At 32.2% G+C, this 15,419-nt stretch overlaps 3 protein-coding genes across 3 annotated transcripts; 1 reads left to right on the top strand and 2 right to left on the bottom strand.

The window, feature by feature from the left end:
• Window positions 1–2,042: 2,042 nt before the first annotated feature.
• On the bottom strand, window positions 2,043–3,978 carry LOC101492833 (methylecgonone reductase-like). The gene is made up of 4 exons (XM_004513280.4): window positions 3,526–3,978; window positions 3,197–3,440; window positions 2,926–3,105; window positions 2,043–2,447 (listed from the first exon to the last, which is right to left on the bottom strand). Exons 1-4 carry the CDS (start codon window positions 3,840–3,842, stop codon window positions 2,223–2,225), a joined length of 966 nt encoding a protein of 321 aa, XP_004513337.1. The 5' UTR covers window positions 3,843–3,978; the 3' UTR covers window positions 2,043–2,222.
• A 787-nt stretch (window positions 3,979–4,765) lies between these two features.
• On the bottom strand, window positions 4,766–8,561 carry LOC101492501 (methylecgonone reductase-like). The gene is made up of 4 exons (XM_004513279.4): window positions 8,073–8,561; window positions 6,803–7,049; window positions 5,990–6,169; window positions 4,766–5,167 (listed from the first exon to the last, which is right to left on the bottom strand). Exons 1-4 carry the CDS (start codon window positions 8,387–8,389, stop codon window positions 4,943–4,945), a joined length of 969 nt encoding a protein of 322 aa, XP_004513336.1. The 5' UTR covers window positions 8,390–8,561; the 3' UTR covers window positions 4,766–4,942.
• A 2,729-nt stretch (window positions 8,562–11,290) lies between these two features.
• LOC101498473 (uncharacterized) lies at window positions 11,291–12,271 on the top strand. The gene is made up of 2 exons (XM_004513296.1): window positions 11,291–11,724; window positions 11,791–12,271. Exons 1-2 carry the CDS (start codon window positions 11,291–11,293, stop codon window positions 12,269–12,271), a joined length of 915 nt encoding a protein of 304 aa, XP_004513353.1.
• Window positions 12,272–15,419: the final 3,148 nt, after the last annotated feature.

Genomic DNA, 15,419 nt, shown 5'->3' with positions numbered 1-15,419 from the left:
TTTGGCTTAATTGCAGTTTTGGTCCCCCTATTTTAACTGAATCGCAAAAGTAGTCCCCCCATTTTGTTTCTCCCCAGTTTTGGTCCTCCAAGCAGAATTTTGGTCCAAAACTTGATGAAATTTCATTTTTTTTGCATTTATTTAAGTCACACAATGCCTCAAGATCTCATTTGCAACAATTGTACCTGAAATATATGACCATAAATGGTGTAGTACGGCTTTAAAAAATAAAAAATCATCAAGTTTTGGACTAAAATTTTGTTTGGGGGACCAAAACTGGGGAGAAACAAAATGGAGGGACTACTTTCGCTTTTCAGCTAAAATAGGGGGACCAAAACTGCAATTAAGCCTTTTATTTTTTAAAAGCCTATCACAGCGTTTTTTCAACAAGCGCTTTAAAAGACCTATTAACTTAGTATAAAGCAAATAATTAGTAAAATACCTATATTTGGATTTGTTTTTTCTTCTAAATAATTAGTTAAATACCTATATATATATATATATATATCAATGGTAAATTACATGATCAGATCATATTGGGATGATCAGTTAAAGTTCAAGAAAAATTCTCAATACTCAAACAAAGCTTTTTCATGTTTAATATAAGCAGAAAATCAGTTTTGGCAGGTCAAACACTTAAATTACATGAACTTAGTATAAAACACTAAGATAAAGCTAAATATAAGCAGAAAATCAAATACAGTTCAAGCTAAATACTAAAATGTTCAATTATGGCAGATCAAACAATAAAATTACATGAACTCATTTCAGATTACATGGCTTATATAAAACAATTAAACACATTAAGATGCCCTTCTTCTTTTCCTGGTGGGATTCACATTTGTTTGTCCATTAACGATGGATTAATCTAAATTCTCTCATCATGATCATCTCTAAGATATAAACCATCATCAATTGAATCAATTTCATGTGGTTGTGAGGGTTCGTAGGGTTAGGACAACGTATTAAATTTGTTTTAAATATTTTTTTTATTTAAAGTGAATGATTTTTATTTAAAGCGCAAGCCTTTTACCGCGCTTGTATAAAAAGCGCTCTAATAGGGTTTAATTATATGAAAGCGCATGTATTTTACAACGTTTTCATAAAAAGCGTTTTAAAAGCCATGTAACATAAGGTGGGAGCGCTATATTTTACAGCGCTTGTGTTTAAAGCGCTGTAAAAGCTATGGGAGAGTGCTTCAATTTACAGCGCTTTTACAAAAAACGCTGTAAAAGAGTTGTAAGCATTATGTGCAAGCGCTATGTGACCATATATGACCCTACAACAGCGCTTGTTAAAAAAACGTTGTTGTATACTCTGTTATTTTTAAAAAATTCTACAACAGCGCTTGTATTTAATAAGCGCTGTAAAAGATGCGTTATAAAATGTCATTTTTTGCGTAGTGTTTATTAATGAATACAAAAGAGATAATTGAAATTTGAAAACTAGAATGATATAAATGTCATCTAAGGAGGCCTCAGAAGAGGTAGATGTAATTTCCTCTTAAAACAACAAATAAAATGAATTTCACGAACACTGCTGCACTTTATTCTTCCAAACCACCATAGTGATAATGCAATTATTAATTGCTTTTAGAAGAGACTAAAAATGTACGAAAGATTTTATAGGGACTAAATTTGAAAGGTTTGTAATACTATTGAGAGTAAAAATATATTTAAGTAGTTTGTAAGTCCTACCTCAACCGATAAAAATATTGATATAGTTAGGTTGAATATATATTTCGGGTTTGGACCATAACCTCGCAGATGTGTTTGTTAATTTCTAGTGATAAATGTTTAATTTCTTAGTTTTAGAGACACCGACACTCAATTTCATTTTATTGGCCATCTCTATAAGCTCTTTGTGATGGTGGAATTCACACCTTCATTGATGACGAGAGAGAGCTTTAGGGAACTAAAATTAGTATTTTTTAAAAACTAAAATGATATAAGAAGAATTAATATATAAGACTTTATACATTTGATTATTTAGGGTTCGCTAGATTTTTAATTTATATAAAGATATAAACACTTGCGAGACTATTTGAGAGAAAATCCAGATAACTTACGAAAAAAGTTCATAATTTATATATGAAAACAATTTGACTTTATTTTATTTTTTGTTATAAAAATAGTTTATATGTAAGTCCTCATATAATAAGTGCTTATACGGTAAACACTTAATCAAACTGTTTATCCAAAAAGAGCCTACAACAAGATTGTTTAGAGGTCGCCATCCCATAGCTCATCCAAGGATTTGTAAAGTCCACTTTCAGATACAAACATTTCAGCTTTGTACAACCTGCATTGTGGAATCTTATTGATTTTGTCCAATTCCTCTTTGTTCAGTTCCCAATCAAATATTTCAAGGTTTTGTTTCATCCTCTCTTTGTTGAAGCTTTTCACAATTGCACTTGTCCCTTGTTCATGTATCCATCTTAGTGTTATCTGCGTGATATCCAATATAGATACTGAGTTTAAGCATAATAGTCATCACAATATAGTAGTGTACATTAGATGTTTGAATTGTTAAAATAGATATAATATAAAAGCATTTATTTTCCTTTCACTTAACAATTTAAGGTTTTATAAGAGATGGTTCATGATACGGTATTAGTACATTCATGAACAACTCTAGAGTTTGATGAGATCCTATTCTTGTTTTTGTTTTTTAAACAATTAAAATATACAGGTCTTGAATTTTCCTCACTTCAAGCTCAAACACTATTACATGATGAGACATGTTAGAGAGATGTATTACACTTTAAGAGAGTTTATATGTAAATAAGTTAGAAAACAACTTATAGACATTTCATAAATTGTTTCCGTAAATTCTTTCAATCAGTTTGTTTCTGTAAATTCTTTCAATCAGTCTCACAAGTGTTTATGTCATTGAATATAGTTTGAAATATAAAATTAGGTGCACCTGAGCTACACTCTTCTTTCTAGCCTCAGCAATTTCCTGAAGAATTGGATTCTCCATCACAGCATTAGAACCCCAAAATACTTTGTATGCTCCTAGTGGTGACCATGCACTCACATGTATTCCTTTCTGCATGCAGAATTCTCTGAGTTTCCCTTGTTGCCATGATGGATTCATTTCCACCTAAAATCCAAAAATAAGAGTCACAAAACTAATTGAGTGCATTTCATCAACTCTATGCAAGAATGAATCAACTAGTTCTAACTTCTTATACCTGATTAACTGCAGGATAGATAGTTGCATTTTCTAAGAGTAGGGAGAGTTTTTTAATGCCAAAGTTGCTAACACCAATAGACTTTGCTAAGCCTAATCTATAGCAATCTTCCATAGCTTTCCATGTTCCTTTTATGTCAAAATGTACAACATCTTCACCTGTGAAGTTAAAGCCTTCAACATCTTGTTTCAACCTCACTGGCCAATGAATCAAGTAGAGATCCACATACTCCAACTTCAACTTTCTAAACAATTCCAACAAAAAAATATATTAGAGAAAGAAAAAAAACAAACTTCAAAAGAAAAAGAAAGTTTGAGAATAATGCTTGCTTGAGGGTGGTTTTGAGAGCCTTGAGAACAAGGTCATGGTGAGCATCATTACACCATAACTTAGAAGTAATGAAAACTTCATCTCTATTTTTGATAAGGCCTAACTCTAAAGCCTTTGAAACAGCTTGTCCTAGAGATTCTTCAGTACCATATATAGCAGCAGTATCAAAATGTCTGTAACCAATTTGAATTGCATCAACCAAAATTGAGGTGAGAGCTTCATTTGATGGAAGAGGAGTTGTTGCAGTTCCTAGTCCTATCATTGGCATCTTTTTCCCTGAATTTAGCATCACCTCAGGTATTTTCTTTGCTTCCATTTTCTCTTGTGTTTGTTCAATGCTGAAGCTTCTCAAAATTCACAATTGTCTCTTATGAATGTGAATTTGAGACTTTGAGTTGTGGCTATGTTATGTCCACACCTTAAGGTTGCATAAATATAAGTTCAAGACAAATTGTAAGCCACGGGTTGCATAAAAGAAAGTTCAATGTGCAGAGCTAGCATTTATTATGGTGTTATTGACTATTTTGTCCTGTCATTACAAATGCATGGTCCCTAATATGAGTATTGTGAGGTAGTGATTGTTTCAAAGGTTTTGTTGATAACTTTGTTTTGATTAAGGTTGGTGGATTTTGTTAAATATATGACAAAGAAATATTGTATGGGTAAATAGTAGAGTTATGCTATCTGTAGAAATATTGTCCATTCCTTTTTTTCTCCAAAAACACCTAGTAACAAAGAAAAATTCATTAGCACTTACTATAGAATACTAATGCTGTTTTATGTTATTATTTTTTACTAGTTGATATTCACAAGTTTATTGAAATTTAAGTGTGTGGTTAGTCTCACATCGGTTAGAAACGAGTTAAAGTTTTGAATGAAAATATGGTGTCCAAGTCTCTTGGTGATCATGGTCATTAGTCTATTGTTGCTACCGCCGCTCCCCTTGAATTCCCTACAAGTGGCGGTATTTGAGTGCGGTTCGACTTGATGGGAGAGCGATAATGAATCCTGGTATGGTTCAAGTATAGTGATGTCGGTGAATCACTTATCAGAGAGGTTTTTGGAGTTCAAATGTGAGTAGTTATTCCAACATCGGTTAGAAATGAGTTAAATGATATAAGACAAGGGAACTTATATTCTCATAGTTTTAAGGTTTTTGGTGAAGATGTGGTTTTCAAGTCGTTCGGTGATCGTAGTCATTAGTCTATTGTTACTTGTACATATTTAAAACATTGTGCATGACCAATGAACTATATAACTGAGGCTCCATTTGAATGTCACACTCACACTCTTGTTCAACTCATGAAAATAGACCAAAACATGATTCCTCATGCTTATACATAATAATATAAGAGAAGCTAATAAAATGAAAATGAAATCATGAACTTTATTTTCTTATTGACTTTGAGGAAACATTCAAACATCATCATCCCAAAGTTCTTCTAAGGTCTTGCAGGATCCATTTTCTGATAGCCACATTTCTCCTAAGTATTGCCTGCTCTGTGGAATCTGCTTAATTTTCTCTAAATCATCTTCACTCAATTCAAAATCAAATATTTCAAGGTTTTGTTTCATTCTCTCCTTGTTGAAGCTTTTAGCCATTGCACTTGATCCTTGTTGGTACACCCATCTGAGTGCAACCTGAAATCATAATGTGACCATCATGGCATAAATTTGTATAGTGTTGATATGGCTCGTATATTCGCTGATAAATGGGTAGATGCTCAAGTGGAGCTCAAATAGGAAAGTAATATTTAAACAAAGTTTTGTAATCAATAGCCTTAATCCATTGCATAATAGAAAATCAAATAACATACTTTGTTGTTGTCTTAGATGTAGGCACAAATGGCTTAACTCTGTGATCACTGGTTGTGTTCTTACTCATTTATTTTCTAACTTTAGAACCGGATTTGTTATTGTAACATATAGCAACATATTTGTTAGTTATTTGTTGTTTAACAACTACTTGATCATGTTCTGGAATTTTCATTTAGTTTGTCAATTTGAAAATGAATAATAACAATGTTAGTTCTGCTAGCTAGACTAATTCCACTTGATCATTTCCATAGTTGATAGTGGTCTTATTTTTAGAATTGCTACTGTGAAATGTGTACATATTAAGAGAAAACATTTGTATGGCCTTTTAAATTAATACATAAATGTTTTGGCATCCTAACCATTTGGTTTGTGGTGATAGAATAACTCATTCTTGTAACCTTTTCATCAAATTAAATAAAACAAAATGATCAAGTCTTCTAATTTTTTAGCCTGCCAAACTTTTATAGTCATAAGTCTCTTTTGATTCTTAACATCCAATTATCCTCAAGTGTTTGGTTGATTGCATCAGATGAAATGACTTGTTTTTTTTATAATTACTTGCTTATTTTTCAGAATTCTTCACATATATGTAGTCAAAGTTTAAGAATAGTTTCCTTGATTTTCTTGGTCATAATTTTAAATTACCTGAGCTATGGTTTTTCCTTTTGCAGCTGCTATATCTTGAAGGATTTGATTCTCCATGACAGCTCCTGAACCCCAAAATACCTTATAAGCTCCAAGAGCTGACCAAGCACTAACATGTATTCCTTTCTGCTTGCAAAACTCCCTAATTTTCCCTTGCTGCCAAGATGGATTCATTTCAACCTGAAAAAAATAAAAGACCAAAATTTTACATCATAATCATGGCTTGGATTCTTTAAGTAAGGTCTCAGATTCGAGCATTGTGGATGGAAAAAATGTGATTATGATGCGTAGGTACGATATCAGTACCGAGTACGTGGTACAGAGTTGTAAAAAAGTTTAAGATAAGGGTACGTGATGCGAGTTTTTTATATAATGTAACATGATAGAGTTAAATTGTTCAATTCACACCAAAAACTCACAATAGAAGTTTAAAAGGTCAAAAAGTGTTTGATTGCAAAAATAAAGAAATTCAAATACACAAATAATACTATATTATTATATATCATTATATTAGTATAAGAGAAAACCACAAGTTTCACTCGCAACTAAATAATGAAGTAAAAGAAAGTATCAATGAGTAGATGGTACGCATATCAGTGTTGGGTAGATATCCGGTACGGGTACTTCACTATAAGTACTTATATCTCAGAGTCAGCCAAATTTTATAGTGGAGATTAGTCATTCACAAAATTGGTAGATATTTCGTACCAATAACATAATTATAAAAAAAATCATAAGTGCCAAAATCCACAATACTATTATGATAAAAATGTAAAAAAAAAACAAATGAGTTGATCAAATTATGCTTCATACCTGATTGACTGCAGGGGTAATGGTAGCTATTTCCAAGAGTTTGGTGAGTTTTTTGGTACCATAATTGCATATGCCAATAGACTTTGCTAAGCCTAACTTATAACATTCTTCCATAGCTTTCCATGTTCCTTCTATATCAAAGGGAAGTAAATCTTCCTTGGTGAATATTACAGGGTCTTCAAGATCATGTCTCAATCTCACAGGCCAATGAATCAGATAAAGATCCACATACTCCATCCCTAGTTTTCTGAACAACATTGTACACAGCACATAAAAAGTATTTAAGTAACATAAATTCTTAGAAAATTAATGTGAAAAACAAAGCCTTTTATGTTTTCACTTCTATTTACAAAGTTTTGATCTATACAGCATCGACACTTCACAATGAAGGTGTTTTTGCGGTCTAACACGTAATGTTATCGGACGCTGATATAACACTAACAAGTGTAATTACATTCAATTACTTTTACAAATTATTATATAGCGATGTGTCTGTATCGTGTCTGATATATGTGACAGTGTTTCATAGGTTATCACATTATTTTCAATATTTTTCCAATTTTCAAAGACTTGTATTGGAAGCACTCAAAATAAAGAATTATATACATATACACTTGGGTGGAGTAACTATGTGATGAGTTACCCCGTTTAATAACTCAATATAAACGACGGATTTCACCAATCTAACTATTAAATCAAAATCAAAAGGAAACTAATTGAAAACAATGCGGTAGTTTTGCGATTTTATAATTAATAGTAAAACCAGAAAATGAAAATTAAAATACTTTTACAAAGTAAAGTACTTCATATTAATGCTAAGAAAGTAAATTTGTAAAACAATCCTTTATGTTTTCACTTTTATGTACAAATTTGTCACCTATGTAACACTGACACTTTAAAAAGAAGACGTGTCTTTTATTAAACACGACACCGACACATGTAACATTTAATTAATTTCTATTTTACACATTATTAAAAGTGTTAGCATGTCAATATCTGGTCCAATTTGTGTATGTGCTTCTTACATTGTCACCTTATTTTCAATCTTTTCTGTTTTCAAAGATATGCAGAGATAGCACAGAAAACAAAGAATTTTCCTATACAAACACCAAAAATAGGAAACTGGTTGAAAACAACATGGTAGTTTTGTAATTAAAAGTAAAAATAAAAACAAAAAATGTCATCATAAAGTAAAAATACTTTATATTAGCAAAATTCAGAAGAAACAAAACAAATAAAGGAAAGAGATTATAGATTTATAGTTCCTTACTTTAGTGATGTCTTGAGAGCTGGAACAATAAGATCAAAGTCTGCATCAGTGTTCCATGGCTTTGAAGTAATGAAAACTTCATCTCTACTCTTAATAAGCCCTTTTTCTATAGCTTTTGCCACAGCCATACCTATGGCTTCTTCTGTTCCATAAACAGAAGCAGAATCAAAATGGCGATATCCAACTTCAATTGCATCAACAAAGATTGAAGCAAGAACATCATTTGTTGGACGAGAATCTGCTGATGTTCCCATTCCTATGACTGGCATATTGTGTCCTGAATTCAACAATATTTCTGGGATTTTCTTTGTTGCCATGTTTTGTTTTTCTCTTTGGTTTTTTTGTGACTATGCTGCAAAATATGTTTGATTGGTAATTAGGGGCAATCTACATCTTTATAATGTGGTTTGTGCTTTGTGGTGGGAAAAGTGAACAACTTATTTTAAAAGATAAGACATTATTACAAGATATAAAGTTGGCTTCGTGACTGGAGTGGAGTGATAAAAAATTTGTAAATTTAATTTTAATTTTTTTTTTTAATAAAAAATTACCAATATTAATAATATTAATTAATAACATTAAATAAATAAAATAGAAAATTTTCAACTATTAAAATGTAAGACTCTTAACACATTTTTTTTATATACAAAGCAACATACACTACTAATAAATTTATAGATGGAGATTTATTTCAAGTTCGAATTCATATCACTGTAAAAATGTGTGAAACTTAACAATGTCAATCATTATTAGTTGAACTAAGTTATGACCACTATCAATATATACATCTCTTTACGTCTAGAAATAAATATTAAAACATAAATCGAATAGTATAATATATAGTGAATAGTCTACTATAAAATATTATTGCATACTAAAATATGTCTTTCATTAAAAGTGTCGGTAAGAGCCAACTTATTTTAAGTTAGCTATGATCTCATTCTACAATTTGGTTAGCGCTAAGTTAATTTTACAAAAATAAACTTGTAAAGTGATTGAATTGTGTGTTGTTAAATTTTTTTTTTTTATCAAGCTTGCATCTATTAATGGATGAAAAGGAAAAGTGATAGTGGGAAGAGGTCGGCACTTGTGACATTTTTTGGGTATTGTGTTGTGTCTTGGGACATTTGGTACGAGGTTATTGGTCCACGTTTGTGGCTATGTTGCATGGCTAACTATCCAACAAAACTCTCAATTGACATGACAAAAATATCAATTATTGTACTTTTAAATTTGAGGGCTTTTTTTCTTCTTAACTTTGAATTTTTAAGAGAAATAAGCTCGAATCAGTTGAAGTTTGATTGAGATAAGTAAAATTTAAGTTACAAATACTTCAAAAGAATTTATAATTAATTTGATTTTAACTAAAATCTATTAATTGTTAAGTCAAACTATTTAGTTTTAAAATTTAAAGAATGATTCAATATTAATTTGCGTTAATAATTTTTTATATAAATATAAATTAAATATATTATTTTTTATTGATTTAATTGTTTTTTATAAAAAAAACAGATAAATTATTTTACAAAAACAAATTATATAAAATTCGTAAAAAGAAAAAATTATGTATATTAATATGGACAATTATTTGTAGTTACATGTTGTGTCCACTTGTTGGGATATTTGGTTTGAGATCATTGGTTCTCATTTAAAGTCTACGTCATTTTATGTTGGTATACTCTCTTTTTCTAGGTAGAAGTGCAGAGTTTAATTATTATAGTATCATAAATATTTAATTCATATCTTCTAAAATCTAATTTATAATATTAGATCATGGACTATATTGTTGACACTTCATTAATTGTATATTATGTAATCAAAATTTTGTTTATGTCAAATATAATCTTAGGTGGCACCTCTCATAACATACATTTTGAACAATTTTATCTATTAAATCTATTGAGAAATTCTTTGCAGTTGTTCTTGAGGCTCCAACTTCCTCTATCCTCTCCACCACTCGCAAAATGTATCAAATTTCAATAACAACGTTTTTTTTCTAAGTTTGAGGTATTCAAATTCGAAGTTTATTTTTCAGTAACTGTTTGAACAATTAACTTAGCTATTTAAAGTGACTTTGATTTTGTTTGTTGTCATGTGACCAATAATTCGAAAAGCTACAAACCATATTATTTTCTTGCCAATTAGAATTGTTCTTAATCAGTAAATTAACACCAATCTTTTTGTTTCTATTTATTTTCACAAAAACACTTTTCTTAACTATTTGTATTATATTGTATTTAAACTTTATGTATTGATCAATAAAGAGTCTTTTTTTATATGTTGAGTTTGTAATCTATGGAATCATCAATTAAGATAGGAAGGGGGTTTTGACATTTGAATTGTTTAGAACCATAGAGGGTAAAGTGAAATATGTTATATTTTATCTATTTTAGACCATCTCATGATGTGACATTTTTTATTCAAATTAATGATGATATGTTTGGTGTTTGATCAATTGATTAGATTAGTATTTATGTCTGTTAAATATAATTCAAATTAATTTCTAATTAGTTAAGTAGAATATAGTTAGAAGTTAGTTAGAATATGGTTAGAAGTTGGGTAAGTTTGTTGTAACTGAATCAGCTAGAACTATTTCTATAAAAGCCTTCAAAACCAAGAACAATATGTAATGCTTAACCACAACATTCTCCAGACTGTCCAGATTGATAATCAATCTCCGTTTTCTGACTTTCTGTTTTTCTTCTCTTTTCTTCTTAATTTTAATTTCTCTCAAATATACAACATGTTCCAACAATTGGCATCAAGAGCTTGGGTTCTAAACCTTGGGAAACACGAGTGCAAGTGTGAGGGGGAATCAAAATTGGGAAACACAAGTGTGAGTGAAATAAGACATGAATACAGGGGGATTTCCATCGAATTTTCAAATTCTGGATGGGAAGAAATGGGAGAGGTGGTCTGCATCAATGAGATCGTTGTTGAGAGCTCAAGAAGTATTTGAGATTGTTCATGATGGCTATGAACAACTTGGTGCGAATCCAACATAAAGACAACAAACAACTTTCAAAGATTGCAAGAAAAGAGATTGAAAGGCATTGTTTTACATCCAACAAAGTGTGGATTCAAACAATTTTGAAAGGATCTCAAAGGTATCTACATCAAAAGAGGCATGAGATATCTTGGTGAAGTATTACACGGGTGATGAAAAAACCAAGAAGATCAAAATTCAAATGCTAAGAAGAAAGTATGAATTACTACAAATGGAGAACAATGAGAATGTGACTGACTATTTCAATCGAGTGGAGACAATCACTAATCAGATGAAAGACAATGGAGAAGTGATGACTGAGGTTGTGATCATTGAAAATATTTTGAGGACACTAACACAAAGATACGATCACATAGTGGTGGCTATTGAAGAATCAAAGAACCTTGATACAATGAAGTTGGAAGATCTGCAAAGCTCCCTAAAAGCTCATGAATTAAGGGTAAAAGAAAGAGATGAGGCACACACACAAACACATACAATGCAAGCTCAGATCAACAAGAAGTTCAATCAAGATGGAGTAAAAAATAAGAAGTGGAAGGGCAAGTCGGGATGGCACCAGAAACAGGATCAAGATGAGGAGGTTAGAGGTTCAAAAAGTCAACAAAACAGTGATAATAAAAGCAAGAAACCATCTGACAAGAAGAAGTTTGAATAAAAGATGGTCCAATGTTATAATTGTCAAAAATATGGGCATTTTGCACATGAATGCAGATCCAAGAAAGTACAAAGAGATGATGGTGAAGCTCAATTGGCCCAGGCAGACAGTTATGACTCAGATGAAGTGTTACTGATGGCTTCTACAATCATGGAGGATGATTGTCCAGGATTGTGGTACCTTGACATAGGGTGCTCGAATCACATGACTAGCCATAAAGATTGGTTTGTAAGTATTAATGAGAAGGTGAAAAGGGAAATCAGATATGTAGACAACAACACAGTAACAGCTGAAGGATTTGGCAAGATCTTGATTCAAAGAAAGGATGGCAAACAATCTTTCATATGTGATGTGTTGTATGTGCCAAATATGAAGAACTATCTATTAAGCCTTGGAAAGTTACTGGAGAAGGGATACTCTATGAGTATGGAGAATGGACAAATGAAGATGTTTGATAGTGCTAAGAGTCTTATCTTGAAGGCACCATTGTCTAAGAACAGAACCTTCAAGATTGAAATCCAGATCAATGAAAATTAGTGTCTTGCTGCAGAAATCAGGAGGAAAGATTGGCTATGGCACCAGAGGTTTGGACATATGAATTTTAGAAGTCTTCAAATGCTACGTAGTAGTGATATGGTGATAGGAATTCCAGAAATTCAAGTGCCAAATGAGATATGTAAAGGATGTGTTCAAGCCAAGCAGCATAGGAATTCATTTAAATCAGAATTACCAATTAGATCCTCAAGAACGATGGAGGTAATTTTTTCTAATGTTTGTGGTCCATTTGAAGAAATTCTAGTACGAGGTAATTACTACTTTGTAGCATTCATTGATGATGCTACAAAGAAAATATGGATATATCTAATCAAAAGAAAGAATGAAGTGTTTGAGATACTTAAAAAATTCAAGAGAATGGCTGAAAAATAAAGTGGTTCTAGTATGAAAATCATTAGGACAGATGGAGGAGGAGAATATAATTATCATGAATTCCATGACTTTTTGAAAAAGAAGGGATATTGCATGAAGTGACTGCACCATACACTCCCCCACATAATGGCACTGCTGAAAGGAGAAACAGAACTATAGTGAACATGGCCAGGAGCATGTTGAAGGGGAAGAACATGCCTCGTAGATTCTGGAAGGAAGCAGTATCAACTGCAGTATATATTTTGAATAGGTGTCCAACCAAGAGACTGGGCACAAGGACACCTGAAGAAGCTTGGACTGGAAGAAAGCCAATTGTGAATCACTTGAGAGTGTTTGGCTCATTGTGCTTCATGCATGTACCAGCTTAAAACAGGAGGAAGCTTGATGACAGGGCTGAACAAATAGTGTTGTTAGGTTATGATGCCACTAGGGCTTACAAGTTGTATGATCTAAACAAGAACAAGGTGGTGATAAGCAGAGACATACTAGTGGATGAATCAAGAGGTTGGGACTGGACAATGAATGCAGCCAGCCCAAGCATACCAACCAAACCAGCCAGTAATGCAGTAGCAGTTGAACTGGTTGAGGACCACCCAACAGAGGTAGTAAATCAGCCAGCTTTTGAATCTGTGAGGAGATCTGCAAGAGCTAGGTAGCCTTCAATCATACTGCAGTCATATGAAGTAACATCTGACTCAGCCATCAATACAGATGGAGAATTAATTCATTTTTCCTTGCTTGTTAAATCAGAACCAATAAGTGATGAAGAAGCATTGACTGATCCTAGATGGATAACAACAATGGATGAGGAGCTCAAAGCCATAGAAAAGAACAAGACATGGGAGTTGATGACCCTGCCAGTAAACAAGAGACCAATTGATGTGAAATGGGTTTATAAACTGAAATTGAAACTTGATGGGCAGATTGCCAGGTACAAGGCCAAACTTGTAGCAAAGGGATTTTTGCAAAAACATGGGTTGGAATATGATGAGGTATTTGCCTCAGTAGCTAGAATTGAAACAGTAAGGATGGTAGTATCAATGGCTAGGTACAAAGGTTGGTATATGCATCAGTTGGATGTTAAATCAGCCTTCCTCAATGGATCATTAGATAAAGAGGTGTATGTGAAGCAACCCCCTAGATATATGAAAACAAGCAAAAAAGATCATGTGTACAAATTGAAGAAAGCCTTATATGGCCTGAAGCAAAGCCCTAGGGATTAGAACAAGAGGATTGACAAATTCCTCATAGAGCAGCAATTTGAAAAGTGTGTAAATGAACATGGAGTTTATGTCAAGAAGGGAGCAGCAGCACCTGCACTGCTGATATGTCTTTATGTTGATGATTTACTGCTAACTAGCAGTGATGAAGTTAAAATCAGTGAGTTCAAATTCAGAATGGAGAAGGAATTTGAGATGACTGATTTAGGCATGCTAGCATATTTTCTTGGTATTGAGTTTGAAACTAGGAAAAGTGGCATTTTTATGCATCAAAAAAAGTATGCAAGTGATGTATTAAAAAGGTTTAAAATGCAAGATTGCAATGGAAACAACACCACATCAGAATCAGGGTTGGTGTTGTCCAAAGAGGGAAATGATGAGTTGATTGATCCTACAACCTTCGAGTAAATTGTAGGATCCTTGAGGTGTAAGTCATGAGCTTCCCTGATCATGTTTTTGATTTAATTCCCAAACACACAGTACATATGAAATACTTGATTGATCTAATGTTTTGATTTGAGAAATATTTCAGGCAAACAAGAAGACACCATACACTTGGAACAATAGCTTGCAACTCAAGGAATCAACCAAAGTTGGAGGATGCACTTGAGAAAGGCGCAAAAATGTATAGTGTTATTAGGTGTCGTAGTAATAAGTTTATTAGACTAATTGATTGTGTTTCAGCAAGTGTACTGAATCGTTGCAAGTAATAATAAAACGGTAGTACCGAGTGTCGAACTCAAGGATTGCGTTTTACTATTGAATTATATTTGATTACTAGAATTGAACAAAAAGGTTCCCAAGTTGATTGAAATAATGTTTGAAATCAACAACAATAATAAAATTGATCTTTTATAATGAGAAAAATGTCAGGGATGAGTTTCACTTCGAATCCAACCTTGGTGTCTAATTTGATCCTAGTTACTGAATTCCTTTATTGAATTATTACCGAATTCTCTTTATTATTCTGGCCCTAATGTCTAAGTGACAGAACCTTTAATTCCAAAGTAACCCCTAATTCCTTAGTGGATTTAAGATCAGAATTAAGCATTACCGTATAGAAATTCTCTTGTAAATTATTGCTTTGCAACTAATTTAATTGGTTTCATGACCTGCATCTATCCCTAGACTACAAATTCATGAATTTCTCATCTCAAGCATTCGTAAAGTCCACTTCCGTTTCAAAATACAAATCGTAGAACATTTTAATGTTGATCAAGCAATAAAAAGCATTAAGCACAGAGATGAGAAAAACAATTCAATAAACTCATTCATATAACTAGAAATCAAATCAGAAAAATAAGGGTTTCATCTGGTTACACTCATCCCTAACAAATAGGGTTTAGTTACTCATGACAGAGATACAAAAGATAAGGATTAAAGAAGAATTACAAGAATGATTCATGGATGATTCTTGATAAAACTGCTTCAATGGCGTTAGAAACGGCCGTCTTTGAGTTTCTATGCTAGGGCACAAGTCTCCCAAGTTCCCAAGAGTCAAAAAGATCCCTAAAACAGTAAAAATATGCGTTTTTATG

The sequence above is a fragment of the Cicer arietinum genome, chromosome 8, assembly GCF_000331145.2.
Source record: "Cicer arietinum cultivar CDC Frontier isolate Library 1 chromosome 8, Cicar.CDCFrontier_v2.0, whole genome shotgun sequence".
NCBI classification, from domain to species: domain Eukaryota; kingdom Viridiplantae; phylum Streptophyta; class Magnoliopsida; order Fabales; family Fabaceae; genus Cicer; species Cicer arietinum.
Note: the sequence above shows the minus strand (reverse complement) of the source record. Positions and strands in the feature narration are given on the sequence as shown.